Source organism: Sceloporus undulatus, chromosome 6 (genome assembly GCF_019175285.1).
Source record: "Sceloporus undulatus isolate JIND9_A2432 ecotype Alabama chromosome 6, SceUnd_v1.1, whole genome shotgun sequence".
Classification (NCBI taxonomy): domain Eukaryota; kingdom Metazoa; phylum Chordata; class Lepidosauria; order Squamata; family Phrynosomatidae; genus Sceloporus; species Sceloporus undulatus.
The window spans coordinates 32,900,741-32,925,021 of record NC_056527.1 but is presented as its reverse complement, the minus strand read 5'-3'; the positions used below and the strand labels follow the sequence as shown (position 1 = coordinate 32,925,021).

Sequence of the window (24,281 nt, the reverse complement as noted above, 5' to 3'; positions counted from 1 at the left end):
CATTTTGCGGTGAGGACATCTGCTCCCTCTGCTTTTACTCCATCCAGGCTTCTGGTCCTTTTGCACAGCGCATAAAGCGCAATGCACCTGCGCTCCACAAGATGGCACTCTTAGTAAAGGCTTCAGCATCTCCTTGGCCAGCACCTGGTGATGCTGAAAATACATGTTATTCTGAAAAGGGGAAAAGAAGGAATTATATTCTTCCTACGTGTCACGCCTTAAGGGTGGCCTTGAGGTTCCTTCCTCTCCAGATCAGGGTCCTTATTTGTAGACAGAGTGGCTGCCTCTGCTTTTGCTTCTGCTGCTGCAGCAGCTGCTACAACAAGGCAAACTCCCAAGGCTGCATCTGAACTGCAGAAATCATCCAGTTTGACACTGCTTTAAAGGCCATGGCTCCATGCTATGAAATTCTGGGAAGTATAGCTTGTTGTGGCATCAGAGCTGGGTGGATGTGAAGGCTTGGCCAGCCCCAAGTAGTGCCACCGAGGCCACAGGCTCCGGCCTTGACCACTTCAGCCAGAGTCTGCCGGCCTGCCCTCCCTGGTTCCTCCACCGCAAAACAATGAGGAGATTGTGCAAAGCCAAAACCAGCTTTCTTGCTGCAAAGCCCTGCCTGGACTCTCGGCTCCGGATGTGCCAAATATAAACCATGGGGCAGTCAGAGCAAGAGAGAGAGAGAGAGAGACTGGGTGTGTATGTGTGTGGAAATGGAGTTGGAGCAGCAGAAGAATCAACCACACATGTCAAAGATAGCCATTCTGTCACCAACAGCTGCGGAGCTGATGGTGGTGGATGATGGAAAGCAGTGGCCACTGGGAAGGTGCAGGAAGGCACAACCTACACCTGGTGACAGGTATGGGGATGGAAAGTGAAAATAGCATTGTGTTGGAGGACCTACAAATGCCTAGAGAGAGTCCTCCAGCATAACGTCTGGCAAAATTTGGTCATAGAGTCATGCTGAAGGACCTAAAGATTCCTAGTGAGAACGTATTAATCAAATCTGCCAATAATCAAATCTACAAAGGTCAAAGCTACAAGTGTGGAGGGTCAACAACTGTATGTTAGATTTTCTTTTCTTTTTCCCTTCTCTCCTGCTCCCTGACCCTCACACATGCATCTTGCCCAAAGGACCCTCAGAACTGACTTTCCTAAATGGCTAGCTCTGCTCAGGCCCTGATTTATTTACCAACTAAAAGCACTACGAATTTAGGTTCCCAGATGTTGTGGAACTGGTAAATAGATGCACAAGGCAGAATCACACACATTGTTGTGTTTTATGAATTTTCTTAAACACAATCTAATTGGGGGCTTCAGTCATTTGAATCCAGACCTGGTACCACTTTGAACGAAAGTTGTTAGCTATCCAAGAATCCAGATTGCACTCATTCCTTTTCTCTGTTTCATCTGGAGTCAATGGAGCCAATAGCTTCCCAGCGTAAGCTTCGTTGACTACAGCTCATCCCATCTGATGCACAGAGTGCGGATGAGCATTGTAGTCCAAAAGGTCAGGAGGGAACAATGGATTCAACAGCCACCATATAAAGTGAGCAGAATGTCAGGGAGATGAAGTCATCATGGGAGCTGTAGTCTAACACATTTGAAGGACAGCAGAGCTGATTTGATCCAGATTCAATATACAGATTTGGGAGACTGTCCCAGAGCTTGGGGGCTTCAAGGGCCACAAACAAACAGCATGCAGCCTTGGTGGCTTTTTCTGTTGTGTACAGTTGACCCTCCACCTTTGAGGCTTTGACTTTTGTGGATTTGATGATTTGCGGTTTTGATTAATTTGTCCTCTCTAGGGAGCTCTAGATCCTCCAGTGCAACTCTGCCAGAAGTTGACCATAGAAATGTGCTGGAGAACCTAGATGTTCCTAGAGAAAACGCTTCTCTGGGCATTTGTTGGTTCTCCAGCATGATTCCAGGATCAACATCTGGCAGATGTTGGCCATAGAGCTGCACTGGAGGACCTGGAGATTCCTAAAAAGATGTTCTCTCAGGTAAAAAGAGTAGGATTTTTTTAAAATGTGATTTTTCACATTCACAGGGGTCCTTCACTCCTCACCCTGACAAATGTGGAGGGACCACTGTACTTGAACTTGTCCTTCACTCAATCTTCCAAGTATGGACAGTTTAAAAACAAAATACGCTCTGGCAAAGATTGATGACATTGGCATCTTGCGTGACCTCTCCTCTGCCCTCCTTCCCGATTCATAACAGGCCTGCCTTTCCTCCCAAATAGGTGCAAAGTGGACACCATACTATCCCCTTCCTAAGGGACTTTTCTCCCAACACCAGCAGAGAGTTTGGGTTACAGTCGGGGGAATGGAGGCAAAATAAGAAGAACGGTGAGCCTTTTCCCAAAAGAAGCCATGCACTCAGCAGAGAAAAGGAAAGAAAGGCCAGAACTTGGTGAACTTCTGGCCAGAGGATCTTCAAAGAGCAAACCAGTCTAAATCTGGACGGTCAACAGCTTGGAGAGAATGTCTTTAGAAGATTCTGCAGCAGTAGAAAGAGCCTCGGATTTCTTCTGGTGAAAACAGACCCGTGGATTGCCCACTCCCACAAGCAATCCTTGTGTGGCATTTGGAGCTGTTTCTGGAAAAGAGAGAGAGAGAGAGAGCGCTTCGTGTACTAGTGTCTAGGGTCACATTTTCCTTTGAAAGAGACATGGTAAGAAAACAGGGGGAGAGGACATTTCAATGCACCCCTTGCAGGTATCCCTAGCGTCAGGCATTCAGATGTACACGGGTCTTGCTCAGGTCAGGAATGCTGGAGGGGGCCACAGTGAAGGAAGAGCCGACATAGCCTTGCTCTGGGGATGACTTGTGCTTTTCCCTCTCTCTGGGGGGAAGGTGGGCACAGCTTCCAAACCAATGTAGAGGTTTCAATAAGCACACAGCATCATCATCATCATCATCATCATCATGCAGGTTTTATTGGGGGATGGGAGATTGGTTTAGATGATTGTTAACATTGTATGTTTTAATATTGTATGTTTTGAAATTTTTTACTATTTTAATCAATTTGACTATTTTAATTGTCTTTAAAATGTTGTTTTAATGTGTGTGTGTGTATATATATACACACATATATACATATATATACACACATACACACCGTGTGTGTGTGTGTGTGTGTGTGTGTGAGAGAGAGAGAGAGAGAGAGAGAGAGAGAGAATATATATACAGTATATATATGTCTGTTATGAGCTGCCTTGGGTCCCAACTTGGGAGAAAGGTGGGATATATATATATATATATATATATAGAGAGAGAGAGAGAGAGAGAGAGAGAGAGAGAGAGAGAAAGTTAGTATTATTAGTATTATTATATCATACCCCCCTCTTCCCATGGATAGAGGAGGGAGGCAACAATAGTTAACCGCAGAGTTTCCTAACACTTCCTGGGTATATTGGAGGTAAAAAACACCCCCCCAAAGAAATTCCCATTGCAACCGGGATTTCTCTCTCTGCTGCCAATGGGCCTGACTTCCAAGGCAAATCAATGCAGACAGGGCTCTCTATTACAATCTGAAGCCCAGGCACCTTCTCTGCCGAAGTCGTTTCGACAAACCTACAGTCCCTGGTTTTATTCCAAAACAGTTTTCAAAGCGCCTGCTCCGGATTAAGCCGCTGAAATGTAACCTTCAGCCAGAAAAGAGTTAAAGCGGTGCCAAACTGGGTTATTTCTCCAGTGTGGATGCAGCCTTACCTTCAAATCATTTCTGACCTGAGGCAACCGTGTCCAGGGGTTTTCTGGGGCTGTGTGTGTGTGTGTGATATTATTGGGTGCCTTCAAGTCATTCTGGCGACCCTATCGCGGGGTTTTCTTGGCAAGTTTTATTCAGTGGGGGTTTGCCATTGCCCTCATCTGAGGCTGAGAGAGTGTGACTGGCCCAGGGTCGCCCAGTGGGTTTCCATGGCTGAGCCAAGATTCGAACCCTGGCCTTTAGAGTCACAGTCCAAGGCTCAAACCACTACACCACGTTGATGTAGGATGGATAGGTAGGTAGGTAGGTAGGTAGATATAAAGAGAGAGAGAGAGAGAAGTTTATATAGTACACCAAAGAGTGTTGGACTGTGACCCTGGAGACCAGTGTTCGAATCCTCACCTATCTATATAGATCTATGAGAGAGGATTCGAACCCTGGTCTCCAGAGCCCTAGTCCAATTCTCAAACCACTGCACCACTTCTCTCTACATAAATATGGTAGATGAGTACTATATATCGATAGCTAGATAGCTAGATAGCTAGATAGCTAGATAGCTAGCTAGCTAGCTAGCTAGATAGATAGATAGATAGATAGATAGATAATAGAGAAGTAGTATATCACTCTCTCTATATAGATATGTCCACAGTACATATAGTACATAGTATAGTACATGTACATATCCTATACTATATGTACATGTACTATAGTATATATGTGTTCTATATTGTATATATGTGTGTGTATAGTATATGTAGTACTGAAGTAGAAGATATGTAACTCTGTATATATGTACATAGTACATATAGTATGTATATGTAGTATGGAAGTAGAAGATATATAACTCTGTACTTATGTACATGGTACATATAATACACATACTATATGTACCATGTACGTAAGTACAGACTTATATATCTTCTACTTCCATACTACATATACAATCTATCCAATAAAGTACATCTGTTCAGTAAAGTACATGTATATATATATATTGTACATATGTGTGTGTACATGTACTATATGTACCATGTACCTATGTACAGAGAGTTATACATCTTTTACTTACGTACTACACATACAATATATACACACACACATATATGTACACATAGTACAGTACATGTACATCTACTCTACGTGTACTATAGGACATAGGTGTCCTATAGAGTACATCTGTGCCTACGTAGTATATGTAGGAGAGAAGTGGAAGAGAAGAATGCCCCTCTCTCTGGCCGCAGCCTCGCAGGCAAAACCCCCGAAGCCTTTCTTACTCCTTCCTTCGTTCAGGATGGAAAAGAAAGGAGAGAGAACTCTGAGCGAAGAGTCCCCCCTCCCCAGTGTGTGTGTGTGTGTGTGTGTGTATGAATGTGTGCATGTGTGTGTATATACTATCTCTGAGAGTGTGCATGTGTGTCCGTGCCTGTCTCCGTGTGTGTATTTATATGTGTAGTGTGTGTGTGTGTGTAGAGAGGGAGAGGGAGTGGAGGGGCCATCCCTTCGGGGGGTGTCTGGGTGCCTGTCTTCCGGGGCTGCTGCCTGGGTCTCTGCTGCCAATGGCGCCGCCTGCCCCCCTCCTTCCTTCGGTGCGTAAGAGCGCCAGGAGAGCCTTAACCCAGCCTCTCTCTCTCTCTCTCTCTCTCTCTCTCTCCTCGGAGCCAGAGAGCTCCAGCCTTTGCCTCCTCCTCCTCCTGCTTTCCTCCTCCTCCTGCTGCTGCTTTCCTTCCTTCCCTCCATCCTGCCATGGCTGCCTAGAGGAGCGGACTCCCTCCATCTCTCTCTCTCTCTCTCGGGGGCCATGACGGGGGTCTTCGACCGGAGGGTGCCTTCCATCCGAGCCTCGGCGGACTTCCCGGCGCCCTTCCCGGCCATGCAGCAGCAACAGCAGCAGCAGCAGCAGCAGGGACCCCCGCCCCAGGAGGCCTCGCCTACTCTCCCGGAGTCCTCGGCCACCGACGTCGACTACTACAGCTCCCCCGGAGCAGCAAACGCCGGCGGCTACTGCTCGCCCTCGCCTTCCTCCTCCTCCTCCTCCTCCTCGGCCCCCTTCGCCAAGGCCCTCCACCCGCACCACCCCTACCACCAGTACCAGGCCTACCAGCATGGCATGGCCGGCACCCCCGGAGCAGCAGCAGCAGGGGGCTACCCGGGCAAAGCCTACGCCGACTACTCCGCCGCCTACGCCAGCCCCTACCACCCCCATCACCCCCAGCCCTACGGAGGGCCCTACAGCCGGGCCCAGGCCAGCGCCGCCCTCGCCGGACACCCAGGTGAGCAGCAGCAGCAGCAGCAGCAGCATCCGAACCCAGAGCCTGCCAGGGGCCCCGGGGAGGACGGGGGGAAGGCCTCGGGAGGAAGCCCAGGAAGAGGGAGGCCACGGACACGTGTCGGCGCCGGAGCAGCGGGCGTCACGTCGGAATGGGTCCCCTTTTTCTTTTTTCAACCCTTTTAACCCCTTTCGCCCCCTTTTTTGCCTTTTTCGTTTAAGCCAAGGATGCCCCAAACCTTGAGGGACCCAAAGCCATATAGACACACACACACAATATCCATACACACACACACACAGGGGAAGGAAAAGGCTTCGATCCGGATTGTCTTCTTCTCCTCTCCAACTTGGAAAGTTGGGACGAAACCGGGAACCGGAACATTTTGAGCCTGAATTCCTTCCCTCTCTTTTAACTATCGCGACAGTCGTGACAATCTAAACAGATCAGGGCTTTTTGAAGACATTTCCTTTTTTACGCACAGAAAGTTAGCTTTCCCAAAGACCGGGAAATACGGGCAGGAATTGCCTTTTCTTTCCGTCTCTTCTCTTCTCTTTTTTCCCCTTCTTCTAAATAGCTGCGGGTCACAAGTGGCGGAAGGGTTGTGCGTGTTGTGTGTGTTGTGTGTGTGAAAGGGGATAAGATTTTGATCTCTTGCCTCCTCTGTTCCTTCCGCAACTCCAAAAGAAAAAGCATCGCCTAAAAAATTGAGTCCTATCGGCTGCAACCGCACTGTTGAAATATTCCGTTGCGGCACCGGTGCCGCAACAAACTCCAATTCCCAGAATTCCATAGCATTGACCCGGGGCAGACAAAGCGGTGCCAAAACGGAGTATTTCAACACAAAGAATGCGCGATCCAGCCTTTGCCTTGCGGTTGCTTCCTCTGGAAAACTCCCCAGCTGCCTGGGAGGCAACACAACCCTCTTCCACAAACACACACACACACACACACACAAAACCCAGACTGGCACCAGACTTTTAAAGTCTTCCTGCCGCAGATCCGACGTGGCTCCGCGAGTTCGTTTTTTTCCCTGGCCGCTTAGCCTTTAAGGCTCTGAGACATTTTTAAATGTTGTGGGATTTTGGTTATTTGGGTTTTTTTACCCCTTCTTTACACTTCTCTCTCGATCTCGGTGTCATTTTTGGAGACTTATATACACACACACACATATATCGAGAGAGATTTCAAGATTTCACTGCAGAACTGGGTGTGTGTGTGTGTGTGTGTGTGTGTGTGTGTATATATATATATATATATATATATATATATATATATATATATATGTTGTCGTTGTGTGCCTTCAAGCCATTCCCCATTTATGGCAACCCTAAGGCGAAACTATCATGGGGTTTTCTTGCCAAGATTTGTTCAGAGGAGGTTTGCCCTTGCCTTCCCTTGAGGCTGAGAGAGTGTGCCTTGCCTAAGGTCATCCAATGGGTTTCATAGCCAGCCGGGGGATTCGAACTCTGCTCTCCAGAGTCGTCGTCCAAAAATCAAACCAGTATACCATCCTGGCTCCCAGTTTAGACACACACATACACAATACACAGACACACACAATATATATGTGTGTGTGTGTGTGTGTGTGCTATATACATATAAACATTCACATACATGCACAGATACAATATATGTATACACAATATGCATACACACACACATCCATACATAAATACATACATAGGAGAGAGCTAAGTGTAGAGAATGCCCAAGTGAGGTTTCAGTGGAGGGGAGATTTACTACACACACACACACACACACACACACACAGTATATGTATGGATCCCAAAATCCGTGGGTGCTTAAATCCGAAAGACAACGTCCTCATAAAAGGACATTTGCTGTTGCTAACTTCCTTCGAGTCGATCTCGACTCAGGGCGACCCTGTGGATGAGACAGCTCCAAAAAGAAAAGAGTGTTCTTATATAAAAATGGCAAAGTCAAGGTTTGGAGGAGGATTATTATTATTATTATTATTATTATTATTATTATTATGTTTGGGCTTTGTTTTTTGTTTTTGTTTTTAATTATTTTCCAGCCGTGGATGGTTGAATGCGTGGAGATCTATCTATCTATCTATCTATCTATCTATCTATCTATCTATCTATCTATCTATCTATCTATCTATCTAATCTATCTATCTATCTATCTATCTATCTATCTATCTATCTAATCTATCTATCCTTTGCTTGGGAAGAAGTACTGGGGGAGGGGATATGCCTTTCTTGCGATGGGCTGTTGTTGTTGTGTGTGTTTTTGTCCTGTTCCTGCAAAGGGAGGGTTTGCAAAAGGGCTCTCCTCTGTGCATCTCCCCCTCACTTTAAAACCCCCACATCCACCTCCTTCTCTCCCCTGCCCCCCTCCCTCCGGCTTTTCCTTTCCTTCCTTCATCGGCGGCGAGTTGATCCTGTATAATTGACTCTCTGTCTGGGCCGGATTTGGCTCCTTTGGGCTGAAATGGAGGGGAAACCTTTTCTTGCTGGGGAAAGGGGGATTGGTGAAGACAGCCTTTGGATGGACACTGCTTCTCTTTCCAACATTGGCGGGGGAGGGGGATATTGGAAAGACAAGCCAAGATGACCCCTGGATGGGGTTTAAATTCCAACCTTCTCCCCCCCAAAAAATAATATTTCTTGGTAAAACTATGGACCACAGGCTTGTCCCTCATCTTCCCGACCCCCTTCCCCTGACAGTTGTTGTTGTTATTGTTGTTGTGTGCTTTCAAGTAGTTTCCGACCCTATTACTGGGTTTTCTGGGCAAGGTTCTTCCCTTGCCATGCTCTGAGGCTGAGAGAGTGTGACCTGAACCAAGTTCCACACACACACACTCACTCATGGGCCTGTTTTTCCAAGGACTCTCCGCAGACCCAACATCCCGACTGTGTCCGCACTCCAGAAATGACTCGGTTGGACATCGCTCGAACTGCCACATGATGCTTTCCTCCTCCTTATTTGTCCTAAATGTTATTTTTTCTCCCCATAGAAAAAGACGTGGCGGAGCCGGAGGTGCGGATGGTGAACGGCAAACCAAAGAAAGTCCGCAAACCCCGGACGATTTACTCCAGTTTCCAGCTTGCAGCCCTGCAGAGGCGGTTCCAGAAAACCCAATACTTAGCCCTGCCGGAAAGAGCCGAGCTGGCCGCCTCTCTGGGGCTCACGCAGACCCAGGTAAGGAGTCGGCTGGCAGGAGAAAATCCGGTCCTTGGTTGGTTGGTTGGGTGACCAGACTGGGTCCTCCTTTTCCCGGACAGGCCCTCCATTCCCCCCTTCCCGTCCTGGGGCAGTTTCCAAAGGACCATGATTTTCACATTTAGAGAAGTGCTTTTATCCCCCCACCCGCTTTTGTTTTGCCATAGCCTCCCTTTCCATTGAATGCCCTTCCTTTTGAGGTGCCTTGTCCTCCTTTGCAGGGAGGACATCGGGCCACTCTGCCTATGTTTCCCAGCGTGACCAGACGTCCTTCTTTTTTCCAGAACATGGTCCTCCATTTCCACCACCCGTCCTGGAGGAATTTCCAAATGCCTTCTTTGAGCAGGGCTATGGAGAACCATGATTTTCAAGTTTAGAAGAGTGCCTTTTAGCTTTCGTTTGGAATGCCCTCCACTTTGGCTGAATGCCCTCCATTTCGCGGTGCCTTGTCCTCCTTTGCAGTTAGGAGGACACTTTGTCTATAAATCCCATAGTTACTGTCCTGGAGGAATTTTCCCAAAGGTCCTCCCTTTTGAGCAGGGCTAAGAAGCGCGACATTTGACATTTTGCTTTTATTTTGCAACGTCCTACATTTTCTAAAATCCATTTTGTGATGCCTCGTCCTCCTTGGCAGGGAGGACATCGAAGTCACCCTGGAGATGGATAGGTTTCTCTAAGGTTTCTCTCCTTTGGAAAGAAAACCGAAAACGACAAAAATCAGAATTCTTTTGTCCTCCTGCAACTCATGGTCACTTTTCTTAAGGCCGAAAGCAAGGGGCAGGGGGCTCGTTGGTGTTTTTCTCTGCACCTCTGACGACGGGTTTTATGACCATCTGTCCAAACTGAGCAGCTTGTGGGGCGGGGAGTTTATCTAGCACGGGTACGAGTTCAAATCCACCCTCGGGGGCGGAAAAAGGCGGCTTGGCTTTCTCTACTAGTGTCGCAGGCTGTTGTTTTTTGCTCACCAAACCCGCACGATCTTTCTCGTTTCGGGGGGGGGATTCAAATCGTGATCGCTTGGCACTAAAAGAGTTGTGTGTTTGTGTGGGCGGGGGCAAGAAGTGTGTTGGTGTGTTGGGTGGGAAACAAAGCTTTCTTTGCCTTTGAGTCCCAAATGGGCTGCGGTTTGGGGAGACACTGAACGTTTGAAGGGGGGGCTTTGTCTCTTGTCACGGATCAGGTCGGTGTTGGGCAGATATTACACTTTTCTTTCCCCAGCACACACACACACACACACACACCCCTCTTTGTTCCTGCTTGTTTCTCTTTCCCAACCGCCCTGCCTTAGGCGTAGTTACTACCAGGTGAAAAAGGCAAGGAGGTTTTTCCTTCCCAGCCCAAAGGAGAGCCTCCTCCCAAGGGCCTGGAGGAGGAAGATTGTGTAGTAAGCAAGCAAGCAAGATCTCAGGGATCCAGTTCGAAGAGGAAGAGGAAGAGGAAGAGGAGGAGGAGGAGATCTAGTTTTCCAACCTTGGAGGGTTGTGTGTGTTTAAAGGCCTTTTGCAAGTGTCATTTATAAAAATCGAAAACGAACCTCTCCCTTCATTCTCTGGGGAATGGTTTACTCGGGAGTAGATTTGAATTGGTCAGGATGAGACCAGACCTCTCATTTTTGGTCCTCCATTTCCACTTTCTCTCCAGGAGCAATGTTAAAATGTCCTCCGTTTTTTGAAATAGTTTATCCGGGAGTAGATCTCATATATATATAGAGAGAGAGAGCTTGTAGCACCTTTGAGGCTAACCGAAAGAAAGAAGTTGGCAGTGTGAGCTTTCCTAGATGTGAACTTCCTCAGATGCAGACCTCCTCGTTTTCCCGGACGTGTCCTCAATTTCAACCTTATGTCCAGGACGAATGTCAAAACGTCTCCCCCCCCCCTCCTTTTTTAGCATTCTTAAGAAGCATGAATTTACATTTCAAGACTGGGTTCCAGCTTTTCCTTTGGAATGTCCTCCATTTTTCTGGAAGGCCCTATATTTTGCGGTGCCTTGCCTTCCTTGGCGATTGGGACATCTGTTTACCCTGGATCTGGAGACCTCCGGAGGTCTCCAAATCCAGACTTCAATCGACTTCACTTACAATCCAGATTCTTGTGTCTAGGAAACAGGGCCGGTGCTCGCTGGCACATTTTTCCTCCCTTGAATGAACAAAAGTGGGCCGACTCCTGAGCAGACTCCCTTGGCTTCCTGCTCCCTGCTGTCTTGCAACCCAGGGGGGCCTCGTTGGCCAATAAACGCGTTTGGGAATGTGTTAAAACTCCTTCAGTGTCCTTAGGCTGCATCCACACTGCAGAAACAATCCGGTTTGACCCCCACTTGGCTCGGAATTCTGAGCATTGCGCAGTTTGCTGTGGCACCAGAGCAGAGCCAAGCTGTACTACAGAACTGATCCGGTTTGACACCACTTTAACTGCCCTGGCTCAACGCTATGGAATTGGAATTCAGAGCAAAGCTCTGGTGCCACCACAAACTACAATGCCAGGAGTATCTAGCATGGAGCCATGGCACTTCAAAGTGGTGTCAACTTGGCCCATTTCTGCCCTGCAGCTTTACTTTGATGCCACCACAACCTACAAACCCCAGGAGCCCCTATCATGGAGCCATGGCAATTCAAAGTGGTGTCAAACCGGATCATTTCTGCAGTGCAGCTTTGGTGCCACTACAAACTACAAAGCCCAGGAGTCTCTATCAGGATACCATGACAGTTCAGAGTGGTGTCAAACCGGATGACTTCTGCCGTGCAGCTTTGCTCTGGTGCCACTACAAACCCCAGTACTCTCTAGTATGGATGCATGACAGTACAAAGTGGTGTCACACGGGCTCAGGCTCTACTCTGGTACCACCACAACCTACAAACCCTAAGATCCCCTATCACGGAGCCATGGTAATTCAAAGTGGTGTCCAAACTGGACCATTTCTGCCGTGCAGCTTTGCTCCGGTGCCACCTCGACCTACAATGCCCAGTAGTTCAAAGTGGTGTCCAAACCGGATCATGCAAGGCAGCTTTGCTCTGGTGCCACAGTGAAAGTGGCAATCAACCCGGGTTATCTCTGCAGTGGGGATGCAGCCTTTCTTTCCCTCCTCACCTATGTTTCCCTCTCTCTTTTCATTCTCCCTTCCCTCCCCACACCTCCCTCTTTCCAGGTGAAAATCTGGTTCCAGAACAAGAGGTCCAAGATCAAGAAGATCATGAAGAACGGGGAGATGCCCCCGGAGCACAGCCCCAGCGCCAGCGACCCGATGGCTTGCAACTCCCCGCAGTCTCCGGCGGTGTGGGACTCGCAAGGCGGCGGCGGCGGGGGCGGCGGGGGCAGCACCCGGTCCCTGAGCCACCACCATCCCCACCTCCACGGGGCCGCCTCCAACCCATCGCCGGCCTCCAGCTACCTGGACACCTCCGCGGCAGCTTCCTGGTACTCCAGCGGTAACCCCCTCACTGCCCACCTGCAGCCCCATAGCTCCCTACAACACCCCTTAGCCTTGGCTGCCGGGACTATTTATTAGGAGAGGGCGGTGGTGGTTGTCGCTCTTCTTCTCTCTCTTTTTTAAATAATAATAATAATATTAATAATAATATCGTCGTTCCTTCTTCGGGCCCAGCTTTTCCTTTTTGGACTCTTGCTTCTTCTTTTTTCTTTAAAAGGAAAACAAAATACATTTGGGGGGCACTTTTTTAAAACATAAATGAAAATAAGGGAACAGGAACCTATACAGGATGAAATTGTGTAAAGCTTGTGCATGTAACTTATTGCATTCCCCAGGAACGTTTTTCCCCAACCCTCTTTTCGTTGCTGTTGTTGGGTTTTTTTGTTTTTAAAAACATGCAAACGGACTTTGGGGTGGTTTTGTTTCGTTTTGGTTTTCGTTTCGTTTTGGGGTTTGTTTTTGACTGTTGTTGTTGTTGTTTCTCTATTATTATTATTATTTTGGATTTTTTTAAAATTTGATTTTTGATTTTTAAGCCGCCGCTGTGGACACTTTTCAAAAGGTGCCTTGAAATCTCGACGACCTCAACACTTTTTTCCAAGAGACTTTTTTTCCAATGTCCTTTTCGCCCTGTACATAGCTGTAGATAGAGGGATTTAAATGTATATTCTGAATAAAATAAAAATTATTTCCACCACCGGAACAGGACCAAAAAAAAAAAAAAGGAAAAGGAAAAGGAAAGGGGAAAAAAACCGGGATGAAATGAAAATGGTGTCCTTCTTTGGAAAAAAAAGTGGGGGAAGCCAGAGGGTGAATGATGGGACTCTTTTCTGCTTCTTGTCTCCCTCCCTATATTTTTGCATTCATTATTTTCGGTGGTGCCTCTCCAAATCATTAAAGGGTCGGCTTTCCAGATGCTGAAGCGAATGCAATAATAGAAACTAACCTTTCTAGAAGGAGAAAAGGGGGAATTAAATTAATTTCATGCAATGATAGTAATGGTCCTTCCTAGAAGGAGAAAAAGGGGGATTAAATTAATTCGTGAAATAATAGAAAAGACCTTTCCTAGAAGGAGAAACTTAATTTCATGCAATAATAGAAATGGTCCTTTCTACAAGGAGAAAAGGGGGAATTAAATTAATTTCTTGAAATAATAGAAACGATCCTTTCTAGAACGAGAAAGAGTTGTTAAAACCATTCACCCCGACCTCTGCATTGGTCCTTTAGAGCCACACATACTTACTTGGGAGTTGATTCTCCAATGAAAAGGATACTGGCTTCTGAGTAGATGCCTGTCGGGTCGCATGATCGTGTGGATGTGTGTGTTTTTGACCTAGGAGGGCCCAATCCTCCAGGTCCCAAATTCTCCTGTAGTCCGGATGGAAAGGAGTGGAAACTCAACAGTCCATACATTAAACATTATCCAAAGATGGAATTGAGACACCCCTTTATATATATAAAAAAGGCACTCATTCTCTCTTCAATACAAAGCACCCATCCCCTCTTCTGTTCTTTTCAGCCAAGCCTGCAAAGCGACCTTTACAAAAGCGAGTAGCTTCCCAAAGAGCAGGACGTTAAAGTAATTTAGACAGAAAAGAAAGAAAGCAATGCGAGGATGGCAGGGATGCAAAGAGGGAAGGGAGAGTAATCATCTACTCCCGAGTAAAAGCAGGGAAATGGCTCCTTCTTTCTCTTTCCTCTTTTCTCTGCCCCTCCAGCCGACAATGAAAGCAATTACCCGGGAGAACCCCTTTGGCTAATTATCCAAATTAGGTCCCCTTCAAAAGCAGCTCCCCTAAACAGGGCAGAAGGGGCGTTGGAAGTGGGCAGGAAAGGCCTCCCTTCGCCTCTGGCTCGAAACAAAAGGCGATCTGGAAAGGCAAGGGAGGAGGAGAGTGAGCTTTTTGAACCGAGATCGGAGCCCATTGGAAGCCTCTTTGGCTCCATCCAAATTCCCCAGTCCCAAATGGACTAGTGCTGCTGGAGGAGATCGGAAGAGGATGGAGGACCAGGGAAACCTTAGCCTCCAAAGTCCATTTAGGCCTCCTTTCCCCCATCGCCTCGACAGCAATGGAAGCAAGTGGAGGCAGAGTCTTCCCTTGCAATGCTGGCTTGGCTTTGGTCTGAATAATCAAAGCAGCAGTTAGAGAAATAAGAATAATTCATGATGGCAATAATCCTCTGAATCTTGCTTTAATCGCATTTGATTCATGCCTGATGATTACTTTTTCGGTTTGTAAAGATCCCCAATCTACTACTACCAGCACTACTACTACTACTAACAACAACAACAGTGGTCTGGAAGGGGTGTTTTCTACCTTCTTTCCCTTTCCAAACCTACCTGGGATTATTCCTTTTTCAATATATAAAGATCTCCAAACTGATGATGATGATGATGATGAGATGGTTTGGATCCAAACCTTACTTGGGTTAACATTTCGGAGTTTCGAGGTAAAACAGCAGAGGAAATGTGACAGACAGTTGTGTCTATATGTGTGTTCTTCCCCCCCCCCCCCAAAAAAAAGAAGAAGCTTAGAACATTTTCAAAAAGAAAGAAAAAAGGAACACCGTAAAAATTACATCCTGTCATCTGAGGAGTTCAGTAAGAAATGTTCCAGGGTTTGGAGGCAAAAAACCTGAAAAGGCACGCTTTGTAGCCGCGAGCGAATTTACCTGTCTCTAATCTCTCGCCATTCTTCCTCCCAGCACCCCTTTCTTTCTTTCTTTCTTAATTTCTTTTCCCTTTTTCTTCCATTTTACCTCCCAATCTCTCCTTTTAAATTAATCGATTGGCTTTTAAAATAAGGGATAAAAAATCCTGGTGGCCTTGTTGCAGCAACTTTGGGGGGGGATGTGTGTGTGAGAGAATATGGTCCTTGAAGCCCTCGGTCGATTTATTGCATTTATTGTTTTATTTTATTTCTTGGGAGAGGAAGACTCAGAAGAAGACTTATTTTTGCAAGAACAGTTGCAGATTTAAATTTTTAAAAGAGAATAAGACACAACACACACAAAGAGAGAGAGAGACACACAGAGAGAGAGACACAAAGAGGGGGGAGAAAAATAAAATGATTTGTTGGTTTGGAACTGCCCTGGATTTAAGTAGTGGGTGGGTGGGTGGGAGAGGGAATGTGGATGTGAATGGAGAAAGCTACACATTGGATGCCTTTCTCTATTATTCTCCCCGCCCTTTCCCTGTATATATTAGTCGCAAGCAGATAGTGCCTCGGTTGGTTTCCACGGCTATTCAGCCAAACATCTTCTGGAGGCTTTGACCTGCTAAACATTAGGGGATTCCCCTCTTCTCCAAAACCCCACCAGCCTGGCCCTATACTATTTGATCTACTTTCTCTTTACAACAATCCTTCCAAAGGCCAGGGATTCTTTCTCTTTCCTCCTCTAATCGATAATGCTACTCCAACCCAGCTTCTCTGGTTTTTGCCATTGCCAAACAGGCCTGGCTTGATGTGGATATTCTGTGCCTCCTGGGCATAATACCTAGAGAGAGAGAGAAATGATCTTCTTTTTTTCCCTTTAGCAAAACAGGACTCCTAGGTAGGCTACCAGCATTTTTCTTAAAGGAGCACCACGTTTTTTGCTTTTGTTTTGCTTTTGGTCTGGTCGACTTTGAGCTCCATGCTCTCCAGGGCTTTGTGGAGTCTCCTTCCCTGGAAGTCTTTAAATAGAGGCTGGATGGCCATCTGTCGGGGATGCTTTGATGGAGAGTTCCTGCATGGCAGAATGGGGTTGGACTGGATGGCCCTTGAGGTCTCTTCCAACTATATGATTCTATTATTCTATGATTGTCTTAAAGCTGCACCCACACTTCAGAAACAATCCGGGTTGATCCCACTTTGAGTTCCATGGAATTCTGGGAAATGTAATTTGCTGAGGCACCGAATCTGCGTTGCAAAGTCCCCTTTGCATACTGGTTTTCCAGACTGATACGGCTATGATTTGTATTCTGTTTGTTGTTGTGGGCCTTCAAGTCGTTTGTGACCTAAGACAGAGGGTTTTCTTGGCCAGTGTCTTCAGAGTGGGTTTGTCATTGCCATCCTCTGAGGCTGAGAGAGTGTGACTTGCCCAAGGTCCTCCACTGGGTTTACTTAGCCGAACAGGGATTCGAACCCAGAGTCTTAATCTAAGGCTCAAACCACTACAGCATTCCAGGTCTCATACATTCATATATAATTAAGATATGGAAGATTCAAGGGAGTGGAAACGTTGCGGTGAGTGTTGCTCCATTGGCTCTTCCCTAACCATGAATAAATAAACAGATGGAAATTGTCCGCATCTGATTGGTCAGGACCAATTAGAAAGAGACCCATTGACTCTCAGTGATTGAAGAGTGAGAGCCAATGTGGTGTAGTGCTTAGAGAGTCAGATTATGACTGGAGATCAGGGTTCAATTCCCCGTAAGAGCCTGAAACAACCCTGGGCATCCTTGGGCCAGTCACACTCTCTCAGCCTCAGAAGATGGCCATGGCAAAGCCCCCTCTGAAGAAACTTGCCAAAGAAAACCCTATGATCGGTTCGCTTTAGGGTCCCCACAGGCCCACAGCAACACAGGAATGGATTTTAGAGGCACACAACCCACTGTCCATCCCAAATAATCCGGTTTGACACCACTTTTGGCTCAAGGTTATGAAATTCTGTCAGAGCCAGTAGTGTATGTGGGATGGTTTTAACTAGGCATGCCATTTTGATTATTTTATGACAAAAAGCGGGGTATATAAAAAAGTTTTATCTATGACATTATTACTTAAAGCCCACTGGGTGACATTGGGAGAGTCACACTGTCGCAGCCTCAGGGGATGGCCCTCTGAAGAAACCTGCCAAGAAAGCCCTGTGATAGGGTCGCCATAATTCAAAAATGACTTGGAGGCACACAACCCCATCGTGCGGAAATAATCCGGTTTGACACCACTTTAAACTGCCATGGCTCAGTGCTATGGGCATTGGGATTCAGAGCAAAGCTCTGGTGCCACAACAAACTGCAACTCCCAAGGCTAAATGGATGTATCACAAAACGACCTTTCCCAGAATCCCATAGCATGGAGCCAAGGCAGTTTAAAGTGGGGTCAAACCGGGTTCTTCCTGCAGTGCAGATGCAGCCCCAGAGTTAAAATACTAACGATTGAATGAGTCGAGCTCCAGCTGGGACTAAAGAAGAGGATCCTGAGGCTCGTGGGCTGTGCTGTCTTCCTCTTTCCTTTCCTTCCCTCTTGTTCCTGGGTTCCAAGGGAATGTTTTGGGGGGGAGAGGCACTGGGGGGGTGCCTTAGTGTGGAGGAGACGCATTCCTGCGGATACGGATGGCTCCAGGGCTTGGCCGCAAGGGCCTTCCAGGGGGACCCGAACCGGAGAGGGAGCCCAGCCCACAGCCTTTGCCTCTGCCTTGATCTGGTTCTTCTGGCCTGGAGCTCCACCCGCAGAGGCAAAGCCTGCAAGGAAAGGCTGGGCTTTGAGAGCTCCTCCGGTGGCCTTCAAAGTGACCTTGGGGATTTCTCAGCCTCCAGGATGGCTGGCATCTGGGCAAGGGCAGCCATGGGGCTAGGAATCCACACACACACACACACACACACACACACACACTACCCACCCATCCCCCCAAAAAACCAGCATCTACTTATCCATGGGTCAGTGTAAGTAATTTATTTCCCTCTTCTCCTCAAGGCTGGAGGCAAGTTCCAACATGTTAAAATACAAAAAACAAGTAAAAAAAAACCCCACACAAAACCAACAGTTGTAATACCATCACACACAGTCAACCTTCCATTTTTGGACTTGGGTCCACAGTCTCCGTCCTTCACAGACCAGCAAGCCAGGAGGGTTAAAATGGCCATTCAAGACAATGGGGCTTGAATATTTGCGCATTCCTTTCAGGGACAACTGTAGTATATACTCTCTCTCTCTCTCTCTCTCTCTCTCTCTCTCTATCGTGGAGCCAGTGTGGCATAGTGCTTTGAGTGTTGGCCTACAACGGGACACGGGTTCGATTCTTGGTCTGCCATGAAACCCACTGGGAGCCTCAGGAGAAGGCAATGGCAAACCTCCTCTGTAATAGGTTCTACTCAGAGTCAGCATATTCAGGAACGCATTGAAGCACACAGCAACAACAACAAACATTCATATAATACATTGAGTCGTGTTAGAATCACTATATAGAGAGATCAGATAGGCCTTTGTAACTGGTATATTTTAAAGAATATTATAAGAGTATGTAGAGAGATCTTGTAACTGAAAGAAAGCGTTGGCAGATGGCTTTTGTAGACTAAAGTCTACTTCCATATGCACCTGAGGAAGTAGACTTTCATCTACGAAAGCTCGTGTTGCCAACTTATTTCTTTCAGCTACAGATCTCTCTACATACTCTTATATACATTCTTTAAAATATACCAGTTCCAAAGTCATGATTTAAAACTGCCTGGGTAGGCCTGCCGGAAAGAGATTTGTCTTTAAGTACAGTCGGCCCTCTCTATCCACAGATTGGTTTCAACCATCCATGGCTTGAAAATATTTTTAAAAATAAAATCGAGTACCAAAAGGTGAACCTTGATTTTGCCACGAGGAACACAACTTTACTACACCATTATGTTTAATGGGACTTGAGCCTCTATGGATTGGGTATCATTGGGAGGTCCTGGAACCAAACCACAGTGGATGCCAAGGACCCACTGGGTACTGTACTTAAACTCTTACCTTTGGGTGGGCACAGTTATGTCTGTTGGAATTTTGTAAGCACTTTGGCATGGTTTCTGTTTGCTTTGTCTTTACATCCTTTGTTTTGTTGTTGTCTATGCCTTCAAGTCGTTTCATACTTTGAGCGAGTCTAGTCATGGGGTTTTCTTGGCAGGTTTCTTCAGAGGGGGTTTGCCAATACCATCCTCTGAAGCTGAGAGAGTGTTGCTTGCCTAAAGTCACCCAGCGGTGTTTACATGGCTGAGCTGGGATTTCGAACTCTGATTCTCGAGTTCATCAGGACTCACTTACCCTGGACTTATCCATGGGCCATATAAAAATGTATAATTTTGACCTGACCTAGACTTATACATGAGGTCGACCTATAGTCAAGTATAGAGGAGATGCCTCTAGAGGTGCTATTCTCCTCTTTTGCTTTTGGATTGCTGGGGAAGCTACTTCTCCCCCTCCTACACACTCCAATTTTGCCTTTCCTGACCAGGCTGACCAGACATCCTAACTCCCAAGGAGGACAAGGCCCCGCAAAATGGAGGACATTCAAGACAAATGTCGGACATAACCAAATAATGATAAAAACTGAAAGCACTGGTCGAGATATGAATCCACGCTTCTTTGTGATGCTCAAAATGGAGGACATTTTGACATTGCTCCTGGACAGAAGGTTAAAATGGAGGACCGGTCGTGGAAAAGGAGGACTCCTGGTCACACTGCTATCCTCTCTCTGGTGCCCTCCTTTGTCCTATCCTCATTGATAGTGTGACTAGTAGAGATCAAATGCACCTAATAATAATAATAATAATAATAATAATAATAATGAAACCAAAAGTTGTCCTTGGAAGAAACTTGGCAGTTTTTCCTTCTCACTGCAAAGCACAGAGATCCTTTCCAGTACCACCACCCTAGTCACAAAATGTTTAGAGTGAATAAACATTTAGGGAGGGGTTTTTCTTGGGGGGAACCCTTCCCCACCCCTTCCAATGCAATCCATCCAGATCTATAGGCCTTTTCAAAATTGGAGAGCAGCAGCTCAAAGGTGGGCCTCAACAGGACATCTCCATATTTCTGGGAGTTTTGAGGGGACCATGAATCTGGGTTGGTCTCCTGGGATTCTCATCCCGACCCTCTGCATCCTTGGTACTGAGCCTATGCCCAGTTATATAGAACACTATCTATCATAGATAGATATCTGTATCTCTATCTATCTACAGCATATCAATAGACATAGATAGATAGATAGATAGATAGATAGATAGATAGATAGATAGATAGATAGATAGATAGATTCTCTCTCTACAGACAGCAAGGGCCCACTCTATTTGTTTGTTTGTTTGTTGTGTACACACACACACACACACACATACACGGTGGACCCTTGGTATCCACTGAGGTTTGGTTCCAGGACCCTCGTTGGATACCAAAATTAGTGGATACTCAAGTCTCATTAAATACAGTGGTGTATTGCAATGATGCCCCTTATATAAAATAATAAAATCAAGGTTTACTGTTTGGAATTTATATTTGCGGGGGGGGGAATATTTTCAAGCCATGGTTGGTTGAATCCGTGGATAAAAATAAATCAGTGGATATGGAGGGCCAGCTGTTTGTACAAGTATGTACAACACACACAAAAAGCTATGTAGAGCCTCTGCAATTCCGTGGGGTCTGTTCCATGCAATAGAAGAAATACTCTCTCTCTTCCTTGAGGTTCGTGATATTTTTCTCTGTATAATTTTAAGGGCAACACACAATCTGTCCGAGATGTACAAGTCTTCGAGAGAGGGCAGTCAGATCCGCAGCTGGGAGTGACGTGTGTGTGTGTGTGTGTGTGTTTTACAGCCAACCACACAACGCCAGACGTTACGACCTCTTAACCAAAAGCAAACACCTTCGCAAGACTTTTATACCCTGGCAGCACAGAAACTCCAGCCATCTGGCCAGGTTTCGGTGGTCTGTAGCCTCAGCCTGGGTTCCTTGAGGGGTGGGTCTGGTTTATTTTTTAACCCATCGTTTTCCTCAACCTGATGAGAAAGGGAGGTGGGGAGAGAGAGAAAGCCAAAAGTCGGGCTTCTTGAGGATGAGGTCAAAACCAGTTTTAGGCCTCCCAGAGGCAAAGAGCTCAGGAAAATCTTGCCCACGTTGCAATGCAAGAAGTGCTTCCTTGGGAGTAAGGGCTATTGGAGTCAACGGGTCTTCCTTGGGAAGGCTGTGCCCCCACCTGCCCCAAAATCTGATTCAAATACTCATTTTCCGCTACTTCCATCCACACGCTCCTTATGCTGAATAAAACATGTTACTGAGAGGCTCTTGGCTGTTGTTGTTTTTTCTATCACAGATTGACATTGTTGTTGTGTGCCTTCCAGTCGTTTTAATACCACCCTATCGTGGGGTTTTCTTGGCATGATTTGTTCAGAGGGGGTTTGCCATGGCCTTCCCCTGAGGCTGAGAGAGTGTAACTTGCCCCAGGGTCACCCAGTGGGTTTCATGGCCGAGATGAGACTCGAACCCTGGTCAAACCACTAGCCATGCTGGTTCCCATCAGGGGTCCTCTCCTGCAAATTCACACCGACCCTGTTCCTTTTAGGTTCCCATAGAGAACAGGCAAAAAGGAACCCCTCACTGACTGCAGAAATGTCTAGAGATGAAGCATCCAAGGAAAGGGAAACGCAAAGGATTAAAAGGATCCTATTCCCCAAAGCACCCAAGAGATCCAAAGCATTGCTAATGTTTTCTCCACTTATGAGTCACTTTTCTCCTCTAGAGGAAGAACACAGATCCTGGACACTTGGGGCCCTTGAAACACTCAGAGGCCTCTTTTTAAGAGCTCTGCTTCAAGCAATCAGTCAGTCAGTCAGTCAGTAATATCGCCCAACTCTGGATCCACCGGAAGTAGTTTCACCATTCAAAGTCCTGGTATATTTTTCTGCCTACTTTAGACTCAGGCCTAAGCCTGGCAACATCAGGAGCTGACAATGACTTGAGCATCTTTTTGGTTCCAGTGACGGACTTCCTACCAGTAACTCTGAGCGTCTCACCTGCTAAATATACCCTTCCCCATACCATCTAAGGACAGAAACAACAAGATGCAAGTATCTTACAAACATCTCCAATTTCCCCCCATGTTTGGTAAGTAACATCTTACTTGACAAAGATCCGAAAGCTTGCAGCAAGTCTATTGTGCATTTCAGTTGGCCAATAAAGGGATCACTGTTTGGTGGAATTTTGTTTGAATTTACTAAATGGCCAACACAGCTACCCCCTGCATGTATATTTGGAAAAGGTTTTCTTTCTGCTAGTAACTGGGTTGGGAATACTCCTGAGTCTGTCCATTTGGAAAACAAAACAAAACATTTTATGAGATTTATTTTATTCAAGAGGATTCCAAAACAGAAATAGTTTAGCATCCCCCTTAGTGAAGATGCCTAAGTGTGTACTAGTTGTGTGCATCCAGGTGCTCTTTTGCTGGTGGGAACAGCCAAAGCAAGACCTTGCATTTGGACATTTACCAAACACCAAAGACAACAGTTGACGCCATTCATCCTCCACAAGGGCTACTTGGTTTAATTAATTGAATTAATTAAAGCTGTGCCAGGCTAATTGCCTTTTGAGGTCCCCAGGGCTTGTCCGATGAGGGAATGCAAAAAAAGGAAACAAGCCTTTGGTACGTGGAGACGGATTGCAAGGAGATTCCCTCTAGTTTTGTAAGAATAGGACAAGGATACCTGTGTGTGTGTGTGTGTGTGTGTGAGAGAGAGAGAGAGAGAGATGCACAAGCATCAGGAACAAAGCTTCTGAGACACACAACCCGATCCTAAAGGCTAGGCAGGAGTGAGCAAGCTTTTCAATTGAGCTTGTTTTGCAATGAGTGGATACAGAATTGAAGGTCCTCTAGGTCTTAAATCACCTGGAAACACCAGGATAAGTCTCTTGGAATTGATAGCCATTTGCTATCAGCTAACTAGCAGTTCCACTTTTAGCAAGGACACTTTGGATACAGTGCGAAGGCCAAAAAGATGCTAAGGAGGAGAGATCCAATGCCTTCTTCCCCTGTCTATGGATTCCTGGAATCCACTACTGGAGACAGAGCTTAGGTGGGCCTTTGACCTGACCCATTTAGATATCCTCTGGGTCGGCCTTTGAGAAACATCTCCCTAGAATGGACAGGGTGACCAGCCATCCTCCTTTTCCAGGACCTGTCCTCCATTCCAACCTTCTAGTCCAGGAAGAATTCCCCAAAGGTCCTCTCTTTTGAGCAGGACTCAGAAGCATGCATTTCTCTTTCTAGGAAAGCTATTCTTAGGTCATCTCCCGTTGTCTGGAATGCCCTGAGTTTTAGGGTGCCTTCTCCTCCTTTGCTGTGAGGACATCTGGTCACCTTGAAAATGAAGGAGGCGGGGAGGACTTCCCACCTTGGGAAGCAAATGACCTGATGAACATTGGGTTCCAAAGAAGGAGCGTGGCTGTTCGAATGCTGAAGAGCAGTAAAGAGCACTAATACGTTTGTGGTTGGGATTCATAGACTTAACCTTCTGGATATGCAAAAGGATCTTGTAGAATTGCAAGACCTAGCATTGTTAGTTTGGCAAATTACTGTGCAAAGGGATCTTGGAGCACCTTTGAGACCAACTGCAAGAAAGAAGCTGGGATCATAGACATGGCTCAAATCTACGAAAGCTCTTGCTCCCAGCTTTTTTCTTGCAGTTAGTCTCAAAGGTTCCCACAAGATTACTTTGCAAAGGAATACTGGAACACCTTTGAGACTACCTACAAGAAGGAATGCATGCATCATGATTTGAGGAAGTCACCTCAATTCCACAAAAGCTCCTGCTCCCAGCTTCTTTCTGGCAGTTACTAGATTCCTTTGCAATGGGATCCTGGAGCACCTTTGAGACCAACTGCAAGAAAGAACACATGCATCATAATCTGAGGAAGTCGGCTCAACTCCACGAAAGCTCTTGCTCCCAGCTTCTTTCTTGCAGTTGGTCTCAAAAGG

At 46.4% G+C, this 24,281-nt stretch overlaps 1 protein-coding gene across 1 annotated transcript; it reads left to right on the top strand.

The window, feature by feature from the left end:
* The first annotated feature begins 5,435 nt into the window (after nucleotides 1-5,435).
* Nucleotides 5,436-13,030, top strand: DLX5 (distal-less homeobox 5). Its single transcript, XM_042475239.1, has 3 exons — nucleotides 5,436-5,981; nucleotides 8,962-9,146; nucleotides 12,309-13,030. Exons 1-3 carry the CDS (start codon nucleotides 5,510-5,512, stop codon nucleotides 12,666-12,668), a joined length of 1,017 nt encoding a protein of 338 aa, XP_042331173.1. The 5' UTR covers nucleotides 5,436-5,509; the 3' UTR covers nucleotides 12,669-13,030.
* Nucleotides 13,031-24,281: the final 11,251 nt, after the last annotated feature.

Coding starts and splice junctions, on each gene's coding strand:
- DLX5 (XM_042475239.1), top strand. CDS start 5,510: ATGACGGGGGTCTTCGACCGGAGGGTGCCTTCCATCCGAGCCTCGGCG. Junction 5,982..8,961: donor CGCCCTCGCCGGACACCCAG/GTGAGCAGCAGC, acceptor TTCTCCCCATAG/AAAAAGACGTGGCGGAGCCG. Junction 9,147..12,308: donor TGGGGCTCACGCAGACCCAG/GTAAGGAGTCGG, acceptor CCCTCTTTCCAG/GTGAAAATCTGGTTCCAGAA.